Consider the following 23,930-nt stretch of genomic DNA (forward strand, 5'->3'; position numbering starts at 1 on the left):
TGAATAAGCCCATGAATGAGATATTTCAGAACTGTACTATATTCCATATACTATACCAGCACTCATCCTTCAAGCAATTACCACTAATTCATAAAATGCAGAGAATAATTTGATATGGGGAAGGGAAGGGAGCAAACAATGCGCTGGAAAAATGACTCTTCTAAATTTTTTATTTTTGACACCATATATATTTTTTTTTAATCTTCTGAGTGGCTGTGTTTTGAATTTAGCTTTATTTGTGTTTGTCCTCATTGAGTTGGTATATCATGGTCAATCACCTATTATGTCTCTCAGTCTGCAAAACTAAGGGTGTATTTTTTTCATATTTAGACAGAAAAGGAGAAGTTAAACTGGAGAGATCGGTTTCCAGCATATGCCACCAATTTAGTTAGCATCATTTTCATGGTAAGTGAACTCTTTGTTCATCGTCTCCTTTCAACATCCCAATTGGGTTTGTGAATGTAAATACCTACGTATATTGGTTGATTCTTCACCATTCTTCACGTCTCAGATTAATAGCATTGTAGAAAAAGTTTTCTATACAGTCTGATTGATTGGATGTCTTAAAAATCTCCTCTCTAAAAGCAATTTTCAGACTGTCCTTCAAGCGTTTGTGTTACCTTTATTAGATTATTGCAATTCTCTGCATCTTGCTGTTCCTAACTACATGATCAAGGCACTTCAAGTAGCTCAAAACGTTGCAGTTTGCTTGATTTATGGTCTCTCTCGCGTGAGCACTTTACCCCTATTTTGAAAAACCTTCATTTGCTGCCAGTCCAAGGGCAGGTGAAATTTAAAGCATTATCTCTTGAAATCTATATAGGGCACATTGAGTTTTATGAAGTAACATAGTGAGGGTAAGAGGCGCCTGGGGGGGCGGCACCCCACCATCTTCTTCTCGGTCGCCCACTGCTCTTTCCCAGCCCCTCTGCTGTGTACGCACCTTCCCTTCGCCCCCGTAGCTCTTTAACTCTTTGCCGACACAAGCACCATCTCCACAAGCACCTGCTGCCTGTGCTAACCTCAGCTCTGACATCACTTCCTGGTCCCGTGACCAGAATGTGACTACAGAGGGAGATCCAAGGCCAGCATGAGCAGCAGGTTGGAGCGACTACTCGCGCCAACGAAGAGCCAGAGAGGTACAGGGGAGGCGGAGAGGTGCCAGCGCCCCCAGCAAGATGGTGTCCCGGTTACTACGCCACTGGTTGTGTGTGCAAATTTAAACATGCAACTTAATTGATTTATAAGCCAATCAGTGCCAGTAATTATCTACTAGCAAGCAATTATTGCTACTAATAGGCACTGATTAGAATCTACACATGCATCTTTTTAGGCATATTCTATCAAGAGGGTGCATGGGCATGGCTGTAGCATGGGCAGGCTGAAAATTTACATGCACTATTATAGACTATGCCTTGGGTGTGGGGATTTACACCAGGTCCCTATGTGAAGTGCTACTCTATAAACCGCACCTAACTTGGTGAATTTCATGCACATCCCTGCAGCACACCCAAATTTGGGCGCCATAATATAGTCATGCATATAGATACTTGTATTATGGACATTTCCAGGCATTAGTTTGTAAATCCTGGTCCCTAGGTTACAGGCGTGCCCTTTTAAAACATAGCAAAGTTTATTATCTCTGCTATAACTGCACAGGAAGATCTCCGCTGCACTTGTGACTTAATTCATGTTATAGGTTACATCTGTTATAATGTCAGATAAAAACCACAAGGCTAGTCTACTTTGCCCATTTTGTTTTTTTCTTGAAAGAGGTCTTTTATTCAATCACGATTACTGCTACAAAAGAGAAGCATTCAGCCAATGTATACATTATGAAAGTGCAGTGTACAAAGGTAGTTCTGTCCTAAGCCATTATCTCAGTACAAACAGATCATTGCAAAACCAATATAAGTGAACATAACTGGTTCTACAGCCTCTGTTTTTTATTTGGGGTTTTGGGGAGCTAGGAGAGGGAAATCTCTGGTTAAAATAAAAACTCTGCCTGTTTTTCAATCATGATGCAAATAACCTAAAGCCTGCATAATCCCAGGATTTACCATACTTCACAACAAAGAATCCTCCTTGTTGGTTCCAGGATTTATCTTAGTTTGGTTTCTTGGCCTCAGCTCCCCTGGAGCACTGCTCTATATACTCACCACATCGGTCACTCTTTCTCTCAGAAATGTTTTGACCCCTTTGGGGCCTCTTCTTGCTCTAGAACTTTCTTTCCACTTAAAAATGCCTGCGTGCTTGATCTGACTTATCTTTTTGAGGTCAATTTTCAAAGCCATTTACAAAGTGGTTTGAAAAGCTTAGTATAAAAGCAAGTTGAACAACGTAGTCTCCATCGAGGGCTATATACTTAGTCCAGTGAGTTTCCATTTTTTTCATATCATAGAAAAAAATAGCTTATGAAAACATTGGAAACTCACTGGACTAAGTTTATAGCTCTTGAAGGAGATGATGTTGTTCAACCTGCTTTTTTACCAAAGTTTTCAAACCACCCTCATATGTAGGTGAAAAGCATTCTGCATACATACATTATCCATCTGAGAACTGCTCACTAGTGGTGCCCGATTTGCCGATTCTAATCGATTCATGTTGGTGAATTGATTTGAATCAATTCATTGTCCGAGAAAATCGGACTCACCAATTCAGCGACCCTCCCCCCCCCCCACTCTGATGAGACCATACATACCTCCGAGGCCTCTTAAAACAGCAGCGGTGGCAGCGCTCTGAATGGGCTGCTTTGTGGCCTTTTCTGCCGGGACCTTCCCTCTGCTGCATAAGAACAGAAGAATAACCTTACTGGGTCAGACCAATAGTCCATCAAGCCCAGTAGCCCGTTCTCATGGTGGCCAATCCAGGTCCCTAGTACCTGGCCAAAACCCAAGGAGTAGCAACATTCCAGAATCCTAAAGAGTAGCAAGATTCCGGAATCCCTAGAGTAGCAACATTCCATGCTACCGATCCAGGGCAAACAGTGGCTTCCCCCATGTCTTTCTCAATAACAGACTATGGACCTTCTTTCCTCTTTGCACATAGAACAGTCTTTTTCCAGGTTTCAAGTTTTATTAAAGGCTCTTTTTTTTTAATTGCATTTTGGGCACAAGCTTTGAGGGCACCTTCTCATATGCCGTTCCCTTGTTATCTTATTCCTTTCTACTGTTTTCTTTTTTGCATTGGTGTGTTTGTGAGATTCTGACTTTTCTCTTTTTTTCTCCGTCATTTTATTTTGTGTCAACTGCCTTGACCTGCCTGTCAGATAAGGCGATATATCAAGTGCCAACAATAAACATATACATGCAAAAGGTCTTTGGCTCCCAAAGCAAACTTCTTAGACTTTGTGCTATTCTATTTTTTTCAGAAACTTAGGAGATTAATTCCTTCTTGTCACTGCGCACACTTTTCTATGGGGTAAATTTATGCATGTAAAATAGGGTTTGTTCGCAAAAACTCTTATAAAATCAGCCCCTGAATGCCTGTACCCCCCATTCTTCTTGCTTCTGAACTTATTAACCTCATACAGTTAAGAAGGTTTTCACTTGACTTATCCAGTTGCCCTTCGTGCGTTCTCATATATCCATTGCAACTGCCACTCAATACAAGTTACAAAAACACTGGGGGTAACCTTCATGGATGACAATCAAACCCTAAAACCACTGAAAGTAACTTGCATGGTACGCTGACTGCAACCCTACACTGCAATGGTGCTACTTTGAATATTTAGATGAGCAGCACTGGTGGACAGGGACTGGTTATTGAGTTCCACATGAAAACTTGTATCTGCCTCTACCGAAGTGGATAAATCACTGCTAGGTTGACTGGAGGGGCAATTTTGGTCTTTTTTTCAGTATGATAGATCTGGTTGTATGTGTACTTTATTTTGGAGTTCCTTTCCTGTCAATTTTAAGTATAGTTTGTACATCGCTAAGGTTTAGCTGAGCTGTAGTTTGGAGATACATAAACATTTTTAATAAAGATAAGTTAAAAGTTGCTTCCCCCACACCTCTAGTGCTAGAAAAGATGCATCTAGGGTTGGCATGGCCTTACTCAACACTCTCTTGCAGCCAGTAATCCCAATCCACTGAAGTATCCTCTAAGAACCAAGTACTTTCCGATTTGTTCTGGTTCCTATCAGTTGAAGATGGTCTTCTCCAACAGTATCAAAAACACTTATTCTACATGTGGTACAATGGCTGTGGCTGACTGATGGTTCTCTTTTTTTCAGATTGGCCTTACATTTGCCATTGTGTTCGGGGTCATCATATACAGAATCTCCACTGCAGCAGCTTTAGCGATGAGTTCAAGTCCGTCTGCTCGATCCAATGTCAGAGTCACGGTCACCGCAACTGCAGTGATAATTAACCTGGTGGTTATTCTTATTCTAGATGAAGTCTATGGCTGCATAGCCAGATGGCTAACTCAAATAGGTAAGAAAACAGCCTTAGACAAAAGAACCAACCATGGCACTGTGCTCAGCATACCTTCTAACCAACAAAAAATAGATCATCTACTACTTCCAATTCCAGAAACCACTAAAAACTCACCTTTGTTCCTCAAAGCATTGACCCTTTCCCATTCAGTCCCCTGCCTGATATCATTCATGCAATTTCTTTGTCATATCTATGTCTCTGTAGCAATTCTAATATTATATAAGCCGCAATGATTCCTAGCTGGCATTTGCGGAATACAAGAGTTGATATGGTATGGTACTACTGCTAATGATTTCTATAATACTATTTGACTTATGCAGCATTGGACACATAGAGGGGCATTTTCATTAGGACATCTAAGTCTGACTTTGGACGTTTTGAGAAAAAAGTCCAAAAATTGCATTCCATTGAAGAGGGTCCCAGGCGTGGTCTTCCTAAGGGCGTGGTACCCTTCCTTCTCTCTGCCCCCCGCTCCTCTCCTTGCTGCATGCCTCTTGCCTTCCCCGGCATGAAGTTGCTGCCCACGTTGGCATCAGTGCTGTCTCTGACATCACTTCCAGGACCCGTGCCTAGGAAGTGATGTCAAAGGGCGAGCCGACACTGACGTGGGCATGCTGCTCATGCTGGAGAAGTTAAAAAAGGAAGGGGGTGCATGTGCGCATGGCAGGGGGGCGGGGAAGGGTTGCCACCACTCCAGGCGTTGCTCAGCCCTATTATGCCACTGTCTTTAAGGGGATGATTCTGGAAGCAGCATCTGCCACATCTCAAACACCGGCACGCACTGCATCCAGAATTACTTATTATTATTATTTTTTTTTCATAGACGCCTTAAATGTAGGCCAGCATTTTAAAGGCTTACATTTAAGGCGCCTGTCTCATGCCTACGGATGCCTAAGGCCATGCCCCATGCAAACCACGCCCAGGTTGGGCATCTGTAGGTATCCCTATGCACCTCTGCAGGCACGAGACAGGTACCTAGAAATGTGCCTGCTTATTTTTTAAAAAACATGCCTCCAATTGGTTTGTTAGATGGTGGTAGGATGCCTACTGCTGCCTAACTTCGGGACGCCGTTTGGAGAATTTGGCCCTAAATGCTAGACCCATTCTCTTACGGTATATGGAGAGACGAATAAGGTTTGATTTGGAGAAGGGAAAGAATTTAAAAAAGAAAGAAATATCTTTAATACAAGTTTCCAACTATCTTGTACAAGTGTTCTGAATGATATTTCTCCAAGCGCTTTCTTAAATAGAGAGGCATAACTAGAAATCTTGATTATCTGCCTTTTTCTTCTGAGATCAAATCATGACCTGAGTTGTATTGCATGCAGAGGTTCCAAAGACGGACAAAACTTTTGAGGAGCGAATGATCTTCAAGGCTTTCCTGCTGAAGTTTGTCAATGCCTATACGCCCATCTTTTATGTTGCTTTCTTCAAAGGCCGGTGAGTAATTTCAACAGAGCCAACAAGGTTGGCTGCACAGCACAGTGGAACAGACCGTTCGATTGGCTGAACATCAATATCTTCTCAGCATAATTTCAGTCTGTATATTATTACTAGAGAATGACATGGGGATGGGTACCCACAGGGCGGGGAAGGGGACAGAGCCCTTCTTTGAAGATACTTCTCTTTTTTTTTTTTCCAAATTCTTTATTCATTTTTTCATCTTACATCAAGTACACAATATTACATCATTTGAAACTTTTACACATCACTTGAAATTCGTTCAATTGTCATTTTACATACATAAATTTATTCCCTCCCTACCCACCCTTCCCACAAATTTTTTAATTCAAAATATCATAGAAATTAAAACGTAAAAGCACTAATACTCCCAAGCCAATAGAAACATTCAACTGAAATTACTATGTCCTGTTTCAGTAGCTGTCTGCCTCTGGTGCTTCATTAAGTGAAGAAGGATGTTCTACCCTATCCCCTCCTTTTAAGTTAAAACAATTTTTATTGATGCAAACAACAACAAATACAACACTTGTATAACAATGATGATGCATCAAATATAATAATATTACATACAACACCAAGGTGCATAGTATAATAATGAGGCATCGAGTAAAATACATCCCATATAAACCTAGAAAATACCTTCATCCCCCATCAAACCCCACTCAATCTATGTATGACTACGTTTTAAATCATTTAATACCCTCTACCATCCCTCCCCAAACCCTCCCTTCCCCTCCCCATTCAAAGGTACTCTCCATCCCCCATCAAATCTCAATAGGACTACATGTTTGAATCTATTTAATACCCTCTACCTTCCCTCCCCAAACCCTCCCTTCCCTTCCCTTTCCAATGGTACTCTCTACCCCTCCTCAATCTCAGTTAGGACACCCATCTTAAAATTGCACTATGACCTTTAGGAAATAAGGCTTGCAAATATGGATCCCATTTGTTGAATCTTTAGCTAAACTGCTCAAGTTCTAGGACTTTACGAAATTGTTGTAAGTGACCGAGTCAGGAAGCCTATTCCACATTTCTACCAGTTTATAAGCGAAAGATTGACTGAGTATAGTAGGTTGATAGGGGGATAAATTCCTATACGTACGGATATTTTGATTATATTGCTTTACTTTTCAGCTACCTCCCACTGATGGAAAGGGACCAGACTAGTAATGTCTCAGTGACGGTCCCTGGTTCAGTTCTTGGATCAGATCCTCCATATCTTGCGTTGGCAGAGGATATGGATGTCACAGATACAGAATCCTTAGCCTCTGGTCAGCTTGTAGCCCATGATGCAGGATTCCAGAAGGAACCATGGCTCTCTACGGCGGGCTCTGTCTCTGGCAGTGTTCATAGCCCAGTTAAAAGCCCACCCCCAACCTTATAATGTCATGTCTGTCTGTCCAAGTTAGTTCGTAAGCTCTTCCGAGCAGGAACCGTCTATAAATGTAAAAATGTACAGCGTTGCATATGCTTTTTAGCGCTATAAGTGATAAGTAGTAGTTGCAGATTCCCAGTCTAATGTTCATTGCTGTAACACCTAGAGCTAGTATGAAGATGGGGAGGGGGGAGAGCAGATGCAGTTGGTTTGTTTTGCTTTTGTAATTTAAAACAAAGAGCGAATCTGAGGTACAATAAATTATTTATAGCCATTATATCATCTCACATTACCAAATGTTCCCTATTCACATTGTAGGCTGTGCCAAAGACTTTTCACCTGCAGCTCTATAGTATCTGGTTTCCTTACACAGCTCTCAGGGTCCTGGATTTTAAAAGAGGCTTCAACAGCCGCGCTCTCTACACTTAAGTCCACTTCAATGCATGCAAATAAAGATTGAAAGCAAAGAGTAACGTCTAAAGTGGTACATTTTCCTGGCACCAGAGTTTTGGGAGTTTACACTTCCCTCGTTAGCTCCAAAATGGAATGAGCAAAAGACATCGCCAGAAAAATTAAATGAATCATAAAATGCATTACATTTACGGTTTCTATCCCTCCTTTATTTCCAACTTGTTTGCAAAGAAAAGCCACAGTTGTGCTCAGCAACCTGGTTGCATTTACCTTCAGACGGACAAGGGGAGGAGGAATGACAGAGACTAAAATGAGGCAGTGTTTTGGCCAGAACAATTACCTGCAGAGAAAGTGGACACAGTGGCGTCGTGAGGGTGAGAGGTTCCTGGTGTTTCCGCTCCCCCGCTCCTTCCCCGATCCCGCCTGCCGGGCGCGCCCTCCCTTCCCTTCCCTCGTACCTCTAGTTGAAGTTATTACTAGCGGCGGTCAACAGCGTGCTCCTCGCAACCCCGTTGGCTCGCACCCGGAAGTGGAATCAGCGAGAAAGCCAATGGGATCGCCAAGAGCACATTGTTCACCACTGCAAACGATAAGCTCAACTAGAGATATGAGAGAAAGAATGTGGGGCACACGCATGCAGGGGAGGAATGGGAAGAGTCAGGGGGAAGAGTGTAGAAGGGGTGCGCCGGTGCCCCTCCCCCCCACTACGCCACTAAGTGGATGTTTCTCTTTGCTACTGATTTTTACAGTTGGGTTTTCACAATGAGTCTGCTTAGACCTCTTTGCATACAATAGAGGCAGTGTATATATCTCATGCATATTTATCAGGGAAATCCTGAATGCTTGCCTGGGTGAGGGCTGACGTTGGATATCCGTAATTAGAATGCGCGCTGCCAGTTCTGCCAGTTTTACACCTTGCCATTAGTGTTCTGAGGGGGGTGTGTGTGGGGAACCCCCCCCCCCCACTACACTGAAAACTCCCAAACAGCGAATGGAAGTTTTCAGTGTACTGAGGGGGTTTCTCCCTCCCAAAACCCACCCCAAAGGGACAACAACCAGTTCTAAGTATACTGGGGGAGGTTCCTCCACCCCCCTCAGAACACTAACAGTAAGGCGTGAAAATGGCGGAACCAGCAGTGCGCATTTGTCCTGCGTGCAGATGTTGGTGTGTGATTGTCGACACACCAATGTCCTGTGCGCTTTCATCTGTGTACCAGTGCAAACAGCAGGCCAGAGAAGTTGCTCGCACTGGTGAATGAAGATTTAAAGAGGTACAAGGAGGAAGGGAAGGTACGAGCGTGGTGTGGGGGTGAAGAGGTGTCGATATCCCCACCAAGACGGTACCTGGGATGGTCCACCCCTCCTCCTGCTCTACGCCACTGTGTGGTAAGCCTGTGCTAGTGCTTATCTCTGCTTAATAAACAGACCACTTAGTCTGGAGTAGAATGGACCCCCCTCCAGTACACTTTACAATGTTCTGTATTTCAGAATTTGACATGCCAACTACCCAGGCATCATAACCAGTCTTTATGGTACTTCTCTGTTGTTTTCAGGTTTGTTGGGCGTCCCGGGGATTATGTCTACATTTTTCATTCTTTCCGAATGGAAGAGGTAATCTTAAAGGGAGAGGGATTGGGACTTATATACTGCCTTTTTGTAGTTTTACAACCACATTCAAAGCGGTTTACATAAAGGTACTTCAAGCATTTTCCCTCTCTGTCCTGGTGGGCTCACAATCTATCTAATGTACCGGGGACAGTGGAGGATTAAGTGACTTGGCCAGGATCACAGGGAGCAGCGCGGGGTTTGAACCCATAACCTCAGGGTGCTGAGGCTGTAGCTCTAACCACTGTACCACACTCTCCTCCAATGCAATATCAGCAGTGAGTCAAGTATAGAACAATGAAGCCATTGTGACATCACTGATGAGGTTTGCTCTTATTGGTGGAATGAGGCATTATGACATCAGGGAAAGGGATTGGGCTTGAATACTGCCTTTGCCTTTTTGTAGTTGTTCAATCACATTCAAAGTGGTTTACATGCAGGTGCTTCAAACATTGTCCCTGTCTATCCTCACAATCTGTTTAATGTACCTGGGGCAGTGGAGGATTAAGTGACTTGCGCAAGTTTTGAACCCACAATCTCAGGGTGCTGAGGCTGTATCTCTAACCACTATGCCACCCCTTAGCTTATTCTCTCATATTGAAGGTTGTGATGTGCACAGACAGAACTAATTTTCTCCCCTTGCTTGGGTTTCAGTGCGCCCCCGGGGGTTGCCTCATGGAACTCTGCATCCAGCTCAGTATCATCATGTTGGGGAAACAACTGATCCAGAATAACCTGTTTGAGATTGGCATCCCGTAAGTGGAATTTGGGACGACTCGCATCAAGTTTTTAAAAAACCCTTCTCATGCATTGCAGCTAATATATATCTGCCCTGTACAAGGTTATGCATATGGGACTGACGCGGGGCAGGAGCAATCTTCATACACTCCTGCCCCGTGCAAAGCCATGCTGTGAGTTCCCGTGGTCTCATGAGACTACAACAGGAACTCCCTGAGACCACGGGAACTCACCGCACGGCTCTGCACGGGGCAGGAGTGTAGGAAAATCACTGCTGTCCCACATCACCGCTATACCACCAGGCTGCTTGCCTCCTCTGCCTCCGATCGCCCCCTCCGCCTCTTCTGATTACCTCTCTCCTTTCCTCGATCCAAGTCTCAGAGCCGTTTTTTTTTTTCGATGCGGGCTACCAATGAGTGATTCTCAGGGGGGATGCCTGGGGAAAAAAATTTGCAAATAATCGAAACCACAAATGTTGAAACCACGAATAGGGAGGGGGAAGTGTACAGATAAACAAACACAAGGGTTTTCCCCCCAAATGCAATGCAAAATGTCTTTTAAAATTATACTTCTGTTAGGTAGCTGACTGCATGGAAACGAGTGTTGTTTCATGCATAAAATCTGATGTCTGGCATGTTAAGAACTGATTTCTTTTCATACTTATAAAATATTACGTGGATTTTCAACATGAACTTTGGACCTTGTTGGGATCTTTGAAAGTTCACAATGGGGCTCATTTTCAAAGCACTTGGCTACATAAAGAACCTTAGTGCTTTGAAAATGAGCTTCTGTGTTTTTCATCCGTCTGACCAGCCCTTTGTGTTCCCTTCCAGGAAAATGAAAAAGCTGATCCGTTATATCAAGTCAAAGAGGCAGAATTATTTAGATCATGATGAGCACAATAAGAAAAAGCAACGCTATGAGATGGATTATAACCTAGAGCCGTTTGCTGGACTGACCCCAGAGTACATGGAAATGAGTGAGCATGGGTTCAAATGATGCTACTATCCTTTTGTTTTTAATGATAAAAGTGGCTGCTCTCATGGCATTCTCCATCGACAATATTGTGTTGAGTGAGGGATTAGTTGGGTTGGGTTGTGCACCCCCAATGCGCTGCCCAAGCCCATCCCCCCCAAGTCAGATCAAAAGTAGTTTGAATATTTCTATAGCAAAAATACCTGGTCCTAGATTTATTAAGGACTGAAAAATGTTGATTAAGTGCAAAAACATGAAAACAAAAGGGAAATCAATATGCTACTCTCCAAGGTACCAGATTTCACAGGTGCTTTAACATTTAGGCCTTAGTAAATCTGACCCTTTTCTCACATTGTGTGTCGGGAGTGGGGGTGGGGGACATGATGAATGAATCAGGCCCTAATATGCAGGTTTTATACCCACTCAGCGGGAACACTGTAACCAATTACAGAGCAAGATGAAGCACTGGAAAGGTCACATGAACAAGCTTTCGCCTTCTGAAATGCAACTGTCTAGTGACCTCGGCCTTTGTGACCTCGCTCCCTTTCTCTCTCACCACAGATAGATGATGTGGATTACCAGGACATGGTATCTGTCAGCAAGTGAGACCACACACTCAAAGGACAGCACGCTTATATACCCTACTAGAGAACTACCTTTGTGGCACACCCCGTGGGGAACAGAGCCAGTCCAAGCATTAGGCAAGACCAGACAGTCCCCTAGGAACTTCTTGAGGAGGGGGTGAGGGCAGCAAAGCAAAACAGTAGATCCTGGCAGACACTCAAAGAACCAAAAGCAAATCCCGTACTTTAATCTGCATTTTATAGGATTCTTTTTAATGATAATTATGATGGTTGAGTTTAATTATGAAAATATGAAGGGGAGGGAGCTGCAAGCTAAGGATCTGAAAGTTAATTTTAAGGAGATGTCAGCTTGAAAGGTTTGCCTAGGGCACCAGCTCTGGCTGGGGAAGTGCCTGGAGACACCAGCCAAACAACGGTGATGAGCCTGACACTCATGCCTTGGCCTGAGAGGACCGGTGTGACTAGCCCAGTAGCTCATTCTCATGGCGGCCAATCCAGGTCAGTAGTACCTGACAAAAACCCAAATAGTAGCAACAATCCATGCTACTGATCCAGGGCAAGCGATGGCTTCCCCCCATGTCTGTCTCAAAAGCAGACTATAGACTTTTCCTCCAGGAAATTACTAAATATTTTAATAGCTTTTAACTCTCATAAATTTTACTAAACAATTGGAAATCTGTTGATCTACTAAATAACACCTGGTGGATGACAGTTCTAATGATTTAAAAAAAAAAATGGCAGCCTTACTTTCATATTTATGAAACAAACTGGTACCCAAATCTTATTGATGGTATACTATCTCAAATATATAGTCCAACTGACACTCCAGATAATAATAAGTGTCAGTAAGAGCACAGCTGGCGTGGAAGCAATGGAGGGACACTGCAAATGTTTTGCGGGTCTCCACGAATTTGGGAAAAGGGATGGGACTTGATATACTACCTTTCTGTGGTTGCAATCAATGTGGTTTACATATTATATACAGTACAGTAACTCCCTTTGTACCTGAGGGGAACGGAGTATTACATAACTTGCTTAGAGTCACAAGGGCTTACTCTAACTTCTTTTTCTTCTCCCCCCCCTAGTTATCCAATTCGGCTTTGTCACCCTGTTTGTTGCCTCCTTTCCTCTGGCTCCTTTATTTGCCCTCCTGAACAACATCATTGAAATACGTCTAGATGCCAAAAAGTTTATTACTGAACTTAGGAGGCCTCTTGCCGTGAGAGCAAAAGATATAGGTAAGTTAACAGCACTGGGTGATAAACTGCTTAGGGCTTATCAGTTCAAAAGCTATTTTAACTCAAGGCAGTGGGCTCAACATGTTAAAATAATCTCTGGAAGATGCCGAGCTAAGAGACATAAAATGTCTCTCTATATATCTATATTACAATAATTAAATCAGCTATTCTTTATTAAATCAATTTTTCTTTCCAATTATATAAATACCATAAACCATCCTATACTCATAATAATTATTAATAGTACATACAATTTCATAAATATTATATCATTTTATAGATATTGCACATTTGGTGAACCTTCCTCCATCAACTAACTTATACACCATTCACCATCATCCAAACGTGCACGCATTCATCCATTAATAACAGCGTATAGTATTCTTGAAAAATATCTATAGCTATATCTGTACACACACAGGGGCATTTTGAAAAAGACATTTAAGTCAGAACATCCCAAATGGACATCCATCATGCTTGTATTTTTGGATACAGCCGGTTATAGAAATATATGAGATGGATATCCATGCGCTGAAAACATCCAGCATAAACATCCATTTTATAAACTGAAACTTCCAAATTTTGAACAGAAGTGAAATAAGGGACATGGATGTTTATCTAGCAGAATTCTTAGAATATGGCCACACAGACATCCCAGCAGAGCTGAGGGTCAGCCTTGTGGTTAGTGCAGTAAACAAAGTGTCCCACTTTGACTCTTATTTTTGTAATTGTGAGCTCTCTAGGAACAGAAAAATACCTACCGTACCTGAATGTACATTGCTTCAATAGCCCCCTGGCTTGCAGGTATCTTATGTACTCATATTTAGGTACAGTAGGTTTTTTTATTTGTTTCTAAAGGGCTCACAATTAAAAAAAAAAAAAAAAAAAAGTTGAAGTGGGATTTGAACTCGGCTCCCATGGTTTAGAATCCACTGCACCAACCACTAGGCTTCTCCTCAGACCTACTTGCTGCTCTCTTAAGAATTCCTCTAATACCCAAAGCTGTCATAGAACCCGTTATCCCTTGTTGGATTCACGTTTAGAGAAGAGGGAAGGGGAGAGCAACCACTGGGGGATTAATACGTCATGCCTTCATCCTTCCAATGGACAGCTGCTCAATCAGAGCACCCTTCTGTAACCTAGACATTCTGGAAAAAGGTCTAAATATGGATGTTCTTTTTATTATATATATCAAAATTTCACAGAGAAAATATACAACCATATGCATGCTAAAATTTATGTATAAAGTGCTCAGACCATCCGCCAATGTGCTCAGTAGCTTTGAGCAAAGGTAGCAACGGGACCATCACAGCACTTTGCAGGTCCCATGTCTCCAGGAAAGTAATAAAAACACCAAAAAGGTTGATAATTATCTCAATATGGTAGAAAATGAAACCTTGTTTCTTCCGATGGTCACAGATCCTGTTTTCTGCTACTTTTTTAACGAACCCCTTGTGATCACAGTAAATACTAAACAAAGAAAAACCTGCATCCCAATAGCGTCCACCCCTCGACCCGGATTTTGCTGGGCTTCATCAGGAGGGGGAACTGTTGGTGGCTACAATGTTAGGGAATATAGATATATAGAGGGGTATAGATAGAGGGCTACTGCACAGGTCCTGGACCTGTTGGGCCGCCGCGTGAGTGGACTGCTGGGCACGATGGACCTCGGGTCTGACCCAGTAAGGCACTGCTTATGTTCTTATGTTCTTATGGAAGAACTGCAAAACAGACGCACTGCCTAATCTGAGAAAAATGATATGTACTGAACCATACTGATTCTTGTATCCTGCAAATGTCAGCTAGAAATCATTGCGGCTCACATAATGTTAGAAAGGATACAGAGACATAGATATACAAATGGCAGGGCAGTGAATAAAATAGATGTGTTTTCAGTGCTTTCCTGAATTGGATGTATCCGGGTGTTTGGCACAAGCGGCTCGGGAGGCTGTTCTAGATTTGGGGGCCCTGGAATTGAAAGGTGGGTTCAATAAGGGCTCTCCTCCAAACCAGGTATGGGGAGGGAAGTGCTAGTTTCCAGCATTGGTAATCACTGTTGGGTAATCCGGATTTCAGGCCATCTCTAGTCCTGCCCAGAAAGAAGACGCATGTTCCACCGTGAGAACAATCCAACCGATGACAACAAAAAAGCTGTGGCTGTGGATATTCTTCACAATAACAACATAAAAATACAAAAATAAATCCAAGTTACTAGTACACATGTGATTGTCTTACCGGACCCTACAAAGTCCGTGTTTCCGCGGTTGATTATAGGGATCACAGGTAAAAATGTATACAAATAGCAATGTACGTGTCTTTGAACAGATAACCCAAAAGGCTGTGGAGCAAACAAAATGGGGCAATAAAGCCCCCTTGCTCTTTGGGCGTATTGCAGTGTTGGATGCCCCGTTTCTGCCTTGCAAAATCAGATGCCCCTATGCTTTGAAAATGTATAAGATAGCACTTGTAAAGCAGCTGGGAAAGGCAGTTCTGGTACTTGACACTCTCGTTCGCATGCCAGATTCATTCATAAATTTACAGAATACCAGCATTTCCAAGAGTACGTGTACACTCACACATGTTAGAGGTGACAAAGCAGATAAGTGCTGGTCTGTAAGGATGCACATATGTGACGTGGCTCATAAAAGCAAGGAGAGGGAAATGGGCAGTGTTGCCACACAATACTTGCCACTTTTGAAGCTAGTGTTAATAATTTATAGTTTATTAATCTTTATATACACCACCTTTTACAAAAGTGGTTTACAAATATAGATAAAGGCCAAATGGCCCATCTAGTCTGTCCATCCGCAATATCCACTCTCTCTAAGAGATCCCAGATCCAGTCTCTGTCTCCACCACCTCTACCAGGAGACTGTTCCACACATCTACCACCCTTAGGCGGGAGTGGCCTAAGATTCCAATTGGCTAGATCCCTTAGTCCACTCCTGCAATGTTTTTGAGGGGGGAGTTCTGGCAGGAAGGACTGGGCATCCCTACTGCCGTGCAATGTTTGGGAAGGGGTGGGAGGTTCCGGCAGCAACCTGTTCCCTCCCCCCCCGCAAAGACAACTGGCAGGAGGAATGCCCAGTCCCTCCTGCCAGAACCCCCACCCCCACCCCCCGTACATCGTGCAGCAGGAGGGGATAGGCATCCGTCCTGCCAGTTGTCTTTGTGGGGTGGTGGTGGTGGGGGGGGGGGGAGACGACAGATTGCTACTAAACTTATCATGGCAGGGAGATTTTTATTTGAAGTTCTTGGTATATGACAATAATTTCCACCTAAATTATTTTTTTCAGGTATCTGGTACAATATCCTTAGAGCAGTTGGCAAACTTTCTGTTATAATTAATGTAAGTTACCTTTATCTACTTTTTCAAGTAAGGACCTGATTCACTGTTCTGAATGAATCATTCCCTGAGTGGTGAAGTTGACGTTCAATAACCGGACTGGCCATGACAATTTTAGCAGATTAGAAAATTTGAACAAAGCCACCTCTGTCCAAGCTAATGTGAATTTCAGATTTTAGAAAAGATTGGCACTTCTAAACATGGACCATCTGTTCTGCAGAACAGAGTTGACTGTCTTTAAGGGGTTAATTTTATATTGTCATTTGTGCATGTTTTCAGCCATATATGCAAAACAAAGGTCTTTTATAAAACACCAACCAATGTAAAAGTGCTCACCATGATAGTACAGTGTGTTTTTATTCAAGTATATGTGTGCATTAGTGTAATTTTATAATCTATGTGCATACTTATAAATTCCAAGTATGCACACATGAAGGAGTAAAGAGTCCTCACGAGGTCTTCCAAGAAGCACAATAGTGAGGAACATATGATATATCGATGGACTGCTACACCGTCAATTCTGGGTTGGAATTTGACGACTATTTCCGAGTGACTTTTCCCAAGGAGTGCAAGACTCTGGATGTAGGCATCATTGCCGAAACATGGCCATGTTGAGTCTGATCCATTTATCCTTACCTTTTCGATTTGAATAAGAGAATCTTTTAGAGCACAAGGCTGGATGGTTCTTCTCTTGTGTTTGATACATTCCTTACTATTCTGCTTCTTGGAAGATCTTGTGAGGACTTTTTCCTTCTTCGTGTTTGTACATTTGGAATTTTCAATTACGCACATAGATTATAAAATTATACTAATCTGTTTATACTCAAATAATCTAGGTATGGACATTTATACCTGCAAGGTAGGTGCAGTTTCTGCCATCTATGGTATTATGGTATATCAATATGATTATAATGCTTATAGCCCGTGTATACCTTAATCACTTCAACACAGATAACAATTCAGAAATCCTAGGCACACCTAAGTATGATTTAAGAAAGCCTGATTAGATTAGAACATTGCTACCTTCATCATTATAGAACAAACTTTTGGTAAAGTCAAGTGTTAGGATATTTTCTGAATTGCAAGTAACCAATAGATACTGGAAAATTCAGATCGGTCTGTATCTTGGTGGTCTGATATGAAAAAGTGTACATAAAAATTTCACTTATATTTAACTCCTTTCCTGATTGGATAACGTAATAACATTAGACTCCTAAAGAGGAGTCTACCCTTAAAAAGATGGAAGAGACAAGTGAAACCTGGGTTGGCCACTGTTGGAAATAGGATACTGGGCTTGATGGACCTTCGGTATGGAAATTCTTATGTTCTTATGTGAGCCAAGTATAGGCCAATTGAGCCATTGTGACATCACTGATGAGGTTGGCTTTTAGGCATTGGTGGAATGAGGCATTATGACATCACAATCTCAGCTCTGGAATGTTGCCACTCTTTGGGTTTCTGTCTGGTACTTGAAACCTGGGTTGGCCCCTGTTGGACACAGGATACTGGGCTTGATGGACCTTTGGCCTGTCCCAGTATAGCAATTCTTTATGTTATGTTCTTAAATATTGTGGGGTTTGTCCATGTAAAATCTTAAACACCAAGGCAGTGGCGTAGTAAGGGGGATGCGGCCACCCCAGGTGTGGTCTTCCTCGGGGTATTCATACCCCTCCTGCTCTCTGCCCCCCTGCCGCACGCCCCTTCCTTCCCCCACCCCGTATCTTTTTATTGTTGGCGTGAGCAGCCATGAAGTAGCTGCTCGCGTAGGCTTTGGCACTTTCTTACATCACTTCCGGGACCCATGCCTAGGAAGTGACAACAGAGACCACCAAAGCTGATATGAGCAACTACTTTGTGGCTGCTCGGGCCAAAGATAAAAAGTATGGGGTGGGGGAGGGGCGCTACCACCCCAGGTGCCATTCACCCCTGCTAGGCCACTGCATCAAAGTACAGATTATATGAGTTTGAATTGGTAGCCAGTGGCTCATTTAATAATAAGAGGCAAAATGCTATCAAATTTTCTAACAAAATATATTAATCTTGCCCTCCTCTTTTACTCAGGTGCGCTAACCGGTTAGCGCACGCTAATCAAATTAGCACGCGCTAAATGCTAACGCATCCATAGACTAACATGCACGCATTAGCAATTAGCGTGCATTAATTGGTTAGCCTACCTTAGTAAAAGAGGGCCTTAATGTTGTTTCGCAAATTTATTATTTCTTCAATAACACATCTGAACATCCTGCAGGTAGCACATTACAATAATTTAATTAGTGCTTGTACAATTAAAGTGTTCTAGCTAAAAATAAACCAAAAAATCCCTCACTCAGCTAAGGTGTCTTGTAGATTAAAAAAAAAAGTTTTCATATCACTATAAAAGGGTCTAAATAGGCACCTACTTACCCTCTTAAAGCAGGTATCCTTTTAAAATTACCCTCTGCACACATCAGCATGTCAGTTAGTCCGTATTAAATGACCTAGTGCTTCTCTAGAATCCACCTGTCTGAGATATAGAGCAATATGATTTTGCATTATTTATTCTCCTTCCAGTCCACTTGCAGCCACACCACTGTCTCCCGCACAGACAGAAGGATAGCACATCATTATTTTGATAACAGTGGTGAATCCTCAACCTATGTATTCAAAACCTGCTGTAAAATATTGATTAGAGAATGACACAGGGAAAATTTTTCCCCATCCTGTCCCCGCGAGTTGTACCATCGACCCTGCCCCATTCCTGTAAGATCTGCCTTAACCGCACAAGCCTTGAACACTTATGATTTTAAAGTGTTTGTGGCTTGTGCAGATGAGGACGGAGCTTGCAGGAATGGGGCGCGGGCAGGAAAAGAACTCGCTGGGATGGGACAGTGAGTTCCCATGGGGACGGAGAAAAATTTGTCCCCATGTCAATCTCTAATATTGATACTGTTGACATCATAAGTGCAAAATATATAGAAAATGACCCTCGACTCCTGCAGTAATTGCGAGATCTTCCAGGCATACTTTTCAAAGTCTTCTTCAAACTAGTCTACATGTAGTAGTGATTCACCCTATCAGAATTTACAGAGTTAATTTGTTGCAGGTATTAATTTACAGCGTGTATATTTAAAGCCGTTGATCTGGATCACATAAGCCATTTGGGAGCTATTAAAACTGAAGCAGAGAGAAATACCTTGCTGTTTGCCACTTTGTGATACCCTGGCAAACTCATAATCCACAGAGCTTTAGACTGAGAGCAACTAGCATGGTAATAGAAGGTCCCAGCATGCCTCAGAGCATAAGAAAAGCTGCTGTTTATTTATTTTTTTAGTGGAGTTAGGACAATCATCATTTGACAGGAAATTTAGAGGCAACTCAGGCTATAGTTCAGGGGGTTCTCAACCCAATCCTTGCACCATTATTTGTAAATGTATCTCATGCTTATTCATTGTGGTAACCTGAAAATCTGACTGGATAGGTGTGTGCAAAGGACTGAGGCCAGGATTTTCAAAAGCCTGTATTAAAAAGCAACGGTTTGCTAACGAATCTAAAAACCTGAGACATTCTTTAAAAAATCACGCATGCAAATAAGATCGGCGGACAGCAGCGATTTCCTACATTTGCATGGGCACCATGCGCAGAAAAACGCCATAAAAACAAACAAGCCATACTCTCCTGCTGCACTATTGGACGAATGGAAGGGAGAGGAGGGGAGTAGCAATGTCGACTTTTTTCAATTGTGCATAAAACATGCATTTCTCCCTAAAAATCTAGTATAATTCAGAAAATCTGGTAATTTGTTTTTAATGTAAAATTGATCAAAACCCACAGCCAGAAACCCACAAGACAAGGATATCATACACGCGCTCAAGAAGAAACGTTGGCTTTAAATAAGCAGGCATGAAACATGCCTGTCTCACTCAAAAGAAGCGTGATTTTATCACCCTCCACTAAAAATATATAGATACACATTTTTTTTTCCATTAGCCACAGTCAAAACACAAGTGCTGGTACTGTAAAGGCACCCCCGGACCAGTTGCTGATTTTTGTCGCCAAAAGCAAATGCCGCTCTTTGAAAATGTCTCAGCGATTTTTCCACCGGAGGGCTCATTTAAATATTAAAGAGCATATTTGCATGTCATTGTCGGAGACTGCTAGAAACTTCGCTAAAGACAGAAATAATCCATTTTGATAATCTGCCGCTAAAATGTGTTCAGGCTAAACCACTGTAAAACAGTTTAGTGATGGCGTTAAAGTTTTGAGAATCTTGTCCTGAGTTGAGAACTCCGGTTCTCATGGAAATGTAACTTGTATAACCCTGTACTGAGGTAGACACCATGGCAGTACGATCATTATGACTGAACTGAATGTAATGAACTAGTGAAGTGAAAATATCAGCTGGAAAGGCCCCTAGGTGAATAAGGAACCCCTTTCTCTGATGAATGAACTGTAGACATAGTTCTAGGATGCCACTCTTACTTCATTAGACAATTGAGAATCAGTGTAATAAGCTTCGATCACACCATAAATTTGTGGTTCCAAAACCAAATCAACGCATTTAATAAAGAGATTGCTTATAATAGATTCTTCCACAGGTAAATCACAAGCAGATAAAAAAAGCATATTAGCAGCAAACCCATTATCATAACAACTTATACAAGATATATTCAATAGCAATCAATATTTGCAGTAAGTGGTGATGCATTCGCATATATTGGGCTGAAACTTGAAACTAAGCAACAGTTCTGGAAATAATACACAGCAAGAGTTAGATATTTGTGCAATACAGTTTTGAAATGTGGCACCTTTTCTTCTCACCTCTCTTTGTTACCTCAGACTCTCTATTTACTCCTTCAGCTGCTTTCATCTTCCTTCCAACACTCCCCCACTTTCATCTGCTTCTTTTCCCTCTCTCTCTTACTATGCAGCTTCTCATGGCTGGGAAACTAGATCCTTCCATGAAGTTACAGGGACGCTCTCAAAGAGATGTTATCTTTTAGGCTCCTGCCTTCAGACTCAATCAGGGTCTCTAACCAAACACAAAAGGTGTCTCACACAATAAATTTTGCAACAATTCAAAGACCCCAACATCTTTTCACATTAAATAGGGACACCTATGTAAACGTATCGTACTAGTGCTACATATGAACTGCAAAAGTGACTTATGTTACTTAAAAGTTGCATTTATATCCACTATAGGGTACACATTTTTATTGACTTGAACAAAAACCTGTATACAAACAAGTAGTATTCTTAAAAGAAAAAAGCATGCAAATAATTTTTTGGGAAAGATTATAGTAAATGTTGTAAGACCTAGGAAACCTTGATGATCATTATTTTGCTAGTTGAAAAATTCAATGTACTCGAGTTTTAGAGTTGTGTATTGACGATGCTTTTGCTTATCTAATAGTAGCTGGGAATATCTAAGATATTCCATTTGTTAAAATGAGTAAAGTGCAGTTACAGCTTTGGCAAACACTGGAAGAACTCCTAACCAAGTGTGTTGGGAAGTGGCTGATGGTCTTTATAGGCCTGGTATTCATTCTGTTTTCTATTATGGCACAGGCATTTGTGATCTCGTTCACCTCAGACTTCATTCCACGCCTCGTGTACCTTTACATGTACAGCCCAGATGGCACCATGCATGGCTTCGTGAACCATACACTCTCTTACTTCAATGTCAGTGACTTCAAATTAGGGACGGAACCCAGTGACCAGCAGGAACTTGGCTATCTGGTGGAGACCTGCAGGTAAATTTCTATCAGTGGCCGGGTAGGTTATCTGGAAACTGAGCTGTCTGTTTTCTTTCGATAGTTTCCATTTCTCAAGATTATTTAAGGGTGATAAGAGGCACATGTGGTGGCCCCGGTGAAACTAAGAAGAGTTCCCAAGCTTACCATGCTGGTGGGTAGAGTCAAGATTTGCATTTCAAAGTTTATTAAAGATTTCTTACATCGCTTAGTCCAAAATTCAAAGTGGAGAACAATAAAATACATAATCAGCGTACAATAAATACAAAATAAAATACATATCATTACTGGGGATTGATTAGTAAAAACAAAAAAAAAAAAACCCACACGTACGACTGACATACAAAAATAAAACAAAGAGGGAAAAAAAGGAAAGAACTACAATATGTAAAGGAAAGAATAATGGGGGAAAGGGTTGAACTGAGAACAGCGGTGAGATTTTGCCCTTATGAGGGCAGTTATGTTTCAAAAGTGTCTAAGAAGAAGAGAGTTTTCAACTTCCCTTATGTAATTGGGAATGGAGTTCCAAAGGGAAGGTGCCATCACTGAAAAATGATTAGATCTCAAAGTACTGATATGTTTTAAGGAGATTTTGGACTGCAGAACGGAGAGATCTAGATGGGCTATATGGAATGAGGAATTTATCGATGAATTCCGGCTGGTTACTTAAGCAGATTTTGAAGGTTAAGAGAAGAATTTTGTAACTAATTCGGTGCTCGATGGGTAACCAGTGTGCCTTGTGCAAGAGAGGGGAGACGTGATCATATTTCTTTGCGTTAAAGATCATTTTTATTGTAGTATTCTGCACAATCTGAAGTTGCTCAAGGTCTTTTTTTTGTTATGCTTTTAAAGAGGGCATTACAATAATCTATACATGAGATAATAAGGGAATGTATTAGGATGTTCAGAGAGGCAGCATCCAGAAGTTTAGAAAGAAATCTGATCATTCTTCATCGGTAAAAACAGCGCTGAACCACAGTGCTTATATGAAGGTGATATGAATGGGCCTTTCTTAAACATTCCAAATGTAAGGATTATTTAACACAGTTTGATGGTAGCCCACATTGAAATTCCCCTCCTAAATTAAGCGCTGATTCCATATCCAGCTCATCTAGTCATATAAGCAGCAGGACTGATTTTACAAATAACAATATAACCATGCTGGCACTGTCTGTTTGGTGGCTAATTGCCATTAAACAGATAAATTCTGGTGCCACCTCCATCCCTCCCCCTATACAATCTGGTAACCTAGCAATCTAAATGGTCCAACATTATAAATGGCCTGGAGCATACCGCCCCCCCCCCCCCCCCCTCACGACGCCACTGTTAAACTATCTGACCAGCAGGTACCAATCAGCTAAGAACGCAAAAGGAGTAAAGGGTTGATAAAACTCAAGCTTCCTTCTTGTACACCTCCTACCCTGGCACTTCAGCGAGAACTCGTTCTTCATCTCACTAGGGGCATTTTGGTTTCACTTTTTCAACTAACCTTCCTTTAGGCCAGTGTTTAGAAAATGACAAACCTGACATTATGACCACAGGATTCTCACTTTTTATTATCACAGGATGGGAACCAGAGGGACATGAATATTGACAAGAGTGTTGTTGTTTTTTTTGTAACCTGAAGAGTTGGAGCAATTCTTGTCCTGCTTCTAGATTTTAGTTATGCTTTTGGTCAGATATTGCAGTATAAGTTTTAATAAGTGAAATGAAAGAGCCAGTGAATGTCACCGATGAACTCATGGTTTGCAGGTACAAAGATTACAGAGAACCACCGTGGGCAGAAAATAAATACGAAATTTCTAAAGACTTCTGGGCAGTTCTAGCAGCAAGATTAGCATTTGTTATAGTTTTCCAGGTATGTATTTCAACTTTAATAGCTTCCTCATTCCAGCATTATTAGAAGAGGTGTAACTTGCACAAGATAAGACCTGGGTTGTGGGCTTCCCCCACCCCCTGCTCTTTCCTTGACCCCATGCCATACTCACATCCTCCCCCCCCCCCCTCTCATATCTCTTTAAATGTTTGC

General features: G+C 41.9%; 1 protein-coding gene across 3 annotated transcripts in view; it reads left to right on the forward strand.

Moving 5' to 3' along the window:
• Positions 1-23,930, forward strand: part of ANO1 (anoctamin 1) — a 140,558-nt gene that overhangs the window by 113,125 nt on the left and 3,503 nt on the right. For all 3 annotated transcript variants that reach the window (XM_033928134.1, XM_033928132.1, XM_033928133.1), the window contains 10 exons: positions 331-405; positions 4,235-4,436; positions 5,768-5,879; positions 9,240-9,297; positions 9,946-10,046; positions 10,863-11,008; positions 12,674-12,826; positions 16,123-16,175; positions 21,717-21,901; positions 23,654-23,759. In XM_033928134.1, the coding sequence (XP_033784025.1) occupies positions 331-405; positions 4,235-4,436; positions 5,768-5,879; positions 9,240-9,297; positions 9,946-10,046; positions 10,863-11,008; positions 12,674-12,826; positions 16,123-16,175; positions 21,717-21,901; positions 23,654-23,759 (1,191 nt within the window). The remainder of the gene's footprint in view (positions 1-330; positions 406-4,234; positions 4,437-5,767; positions 5,880-9,239; positions 9,298-9,945; positions 10,047-10,862; positions 11,009-12,673; positions 12,827-16,122; positions 16,176-21,716; positions 21,902-23,653; positions 23,760-23,930) is intronic.

Source organism: Geotrypetes seraphini, chromosome 19 (genome assembly GCF_902459505.1).
Source record: "Geotrypetes seraphini chromosome 19, aGeoSer1.1, whole genome shotgun sequence".
NCBI classification, from domain to species: Eukaryota; Metazoa; Chordata; class Amphibia; order Gymnophiona; family Dermophiidae; genus Geotrypetes; species Geotrypetes seraphini.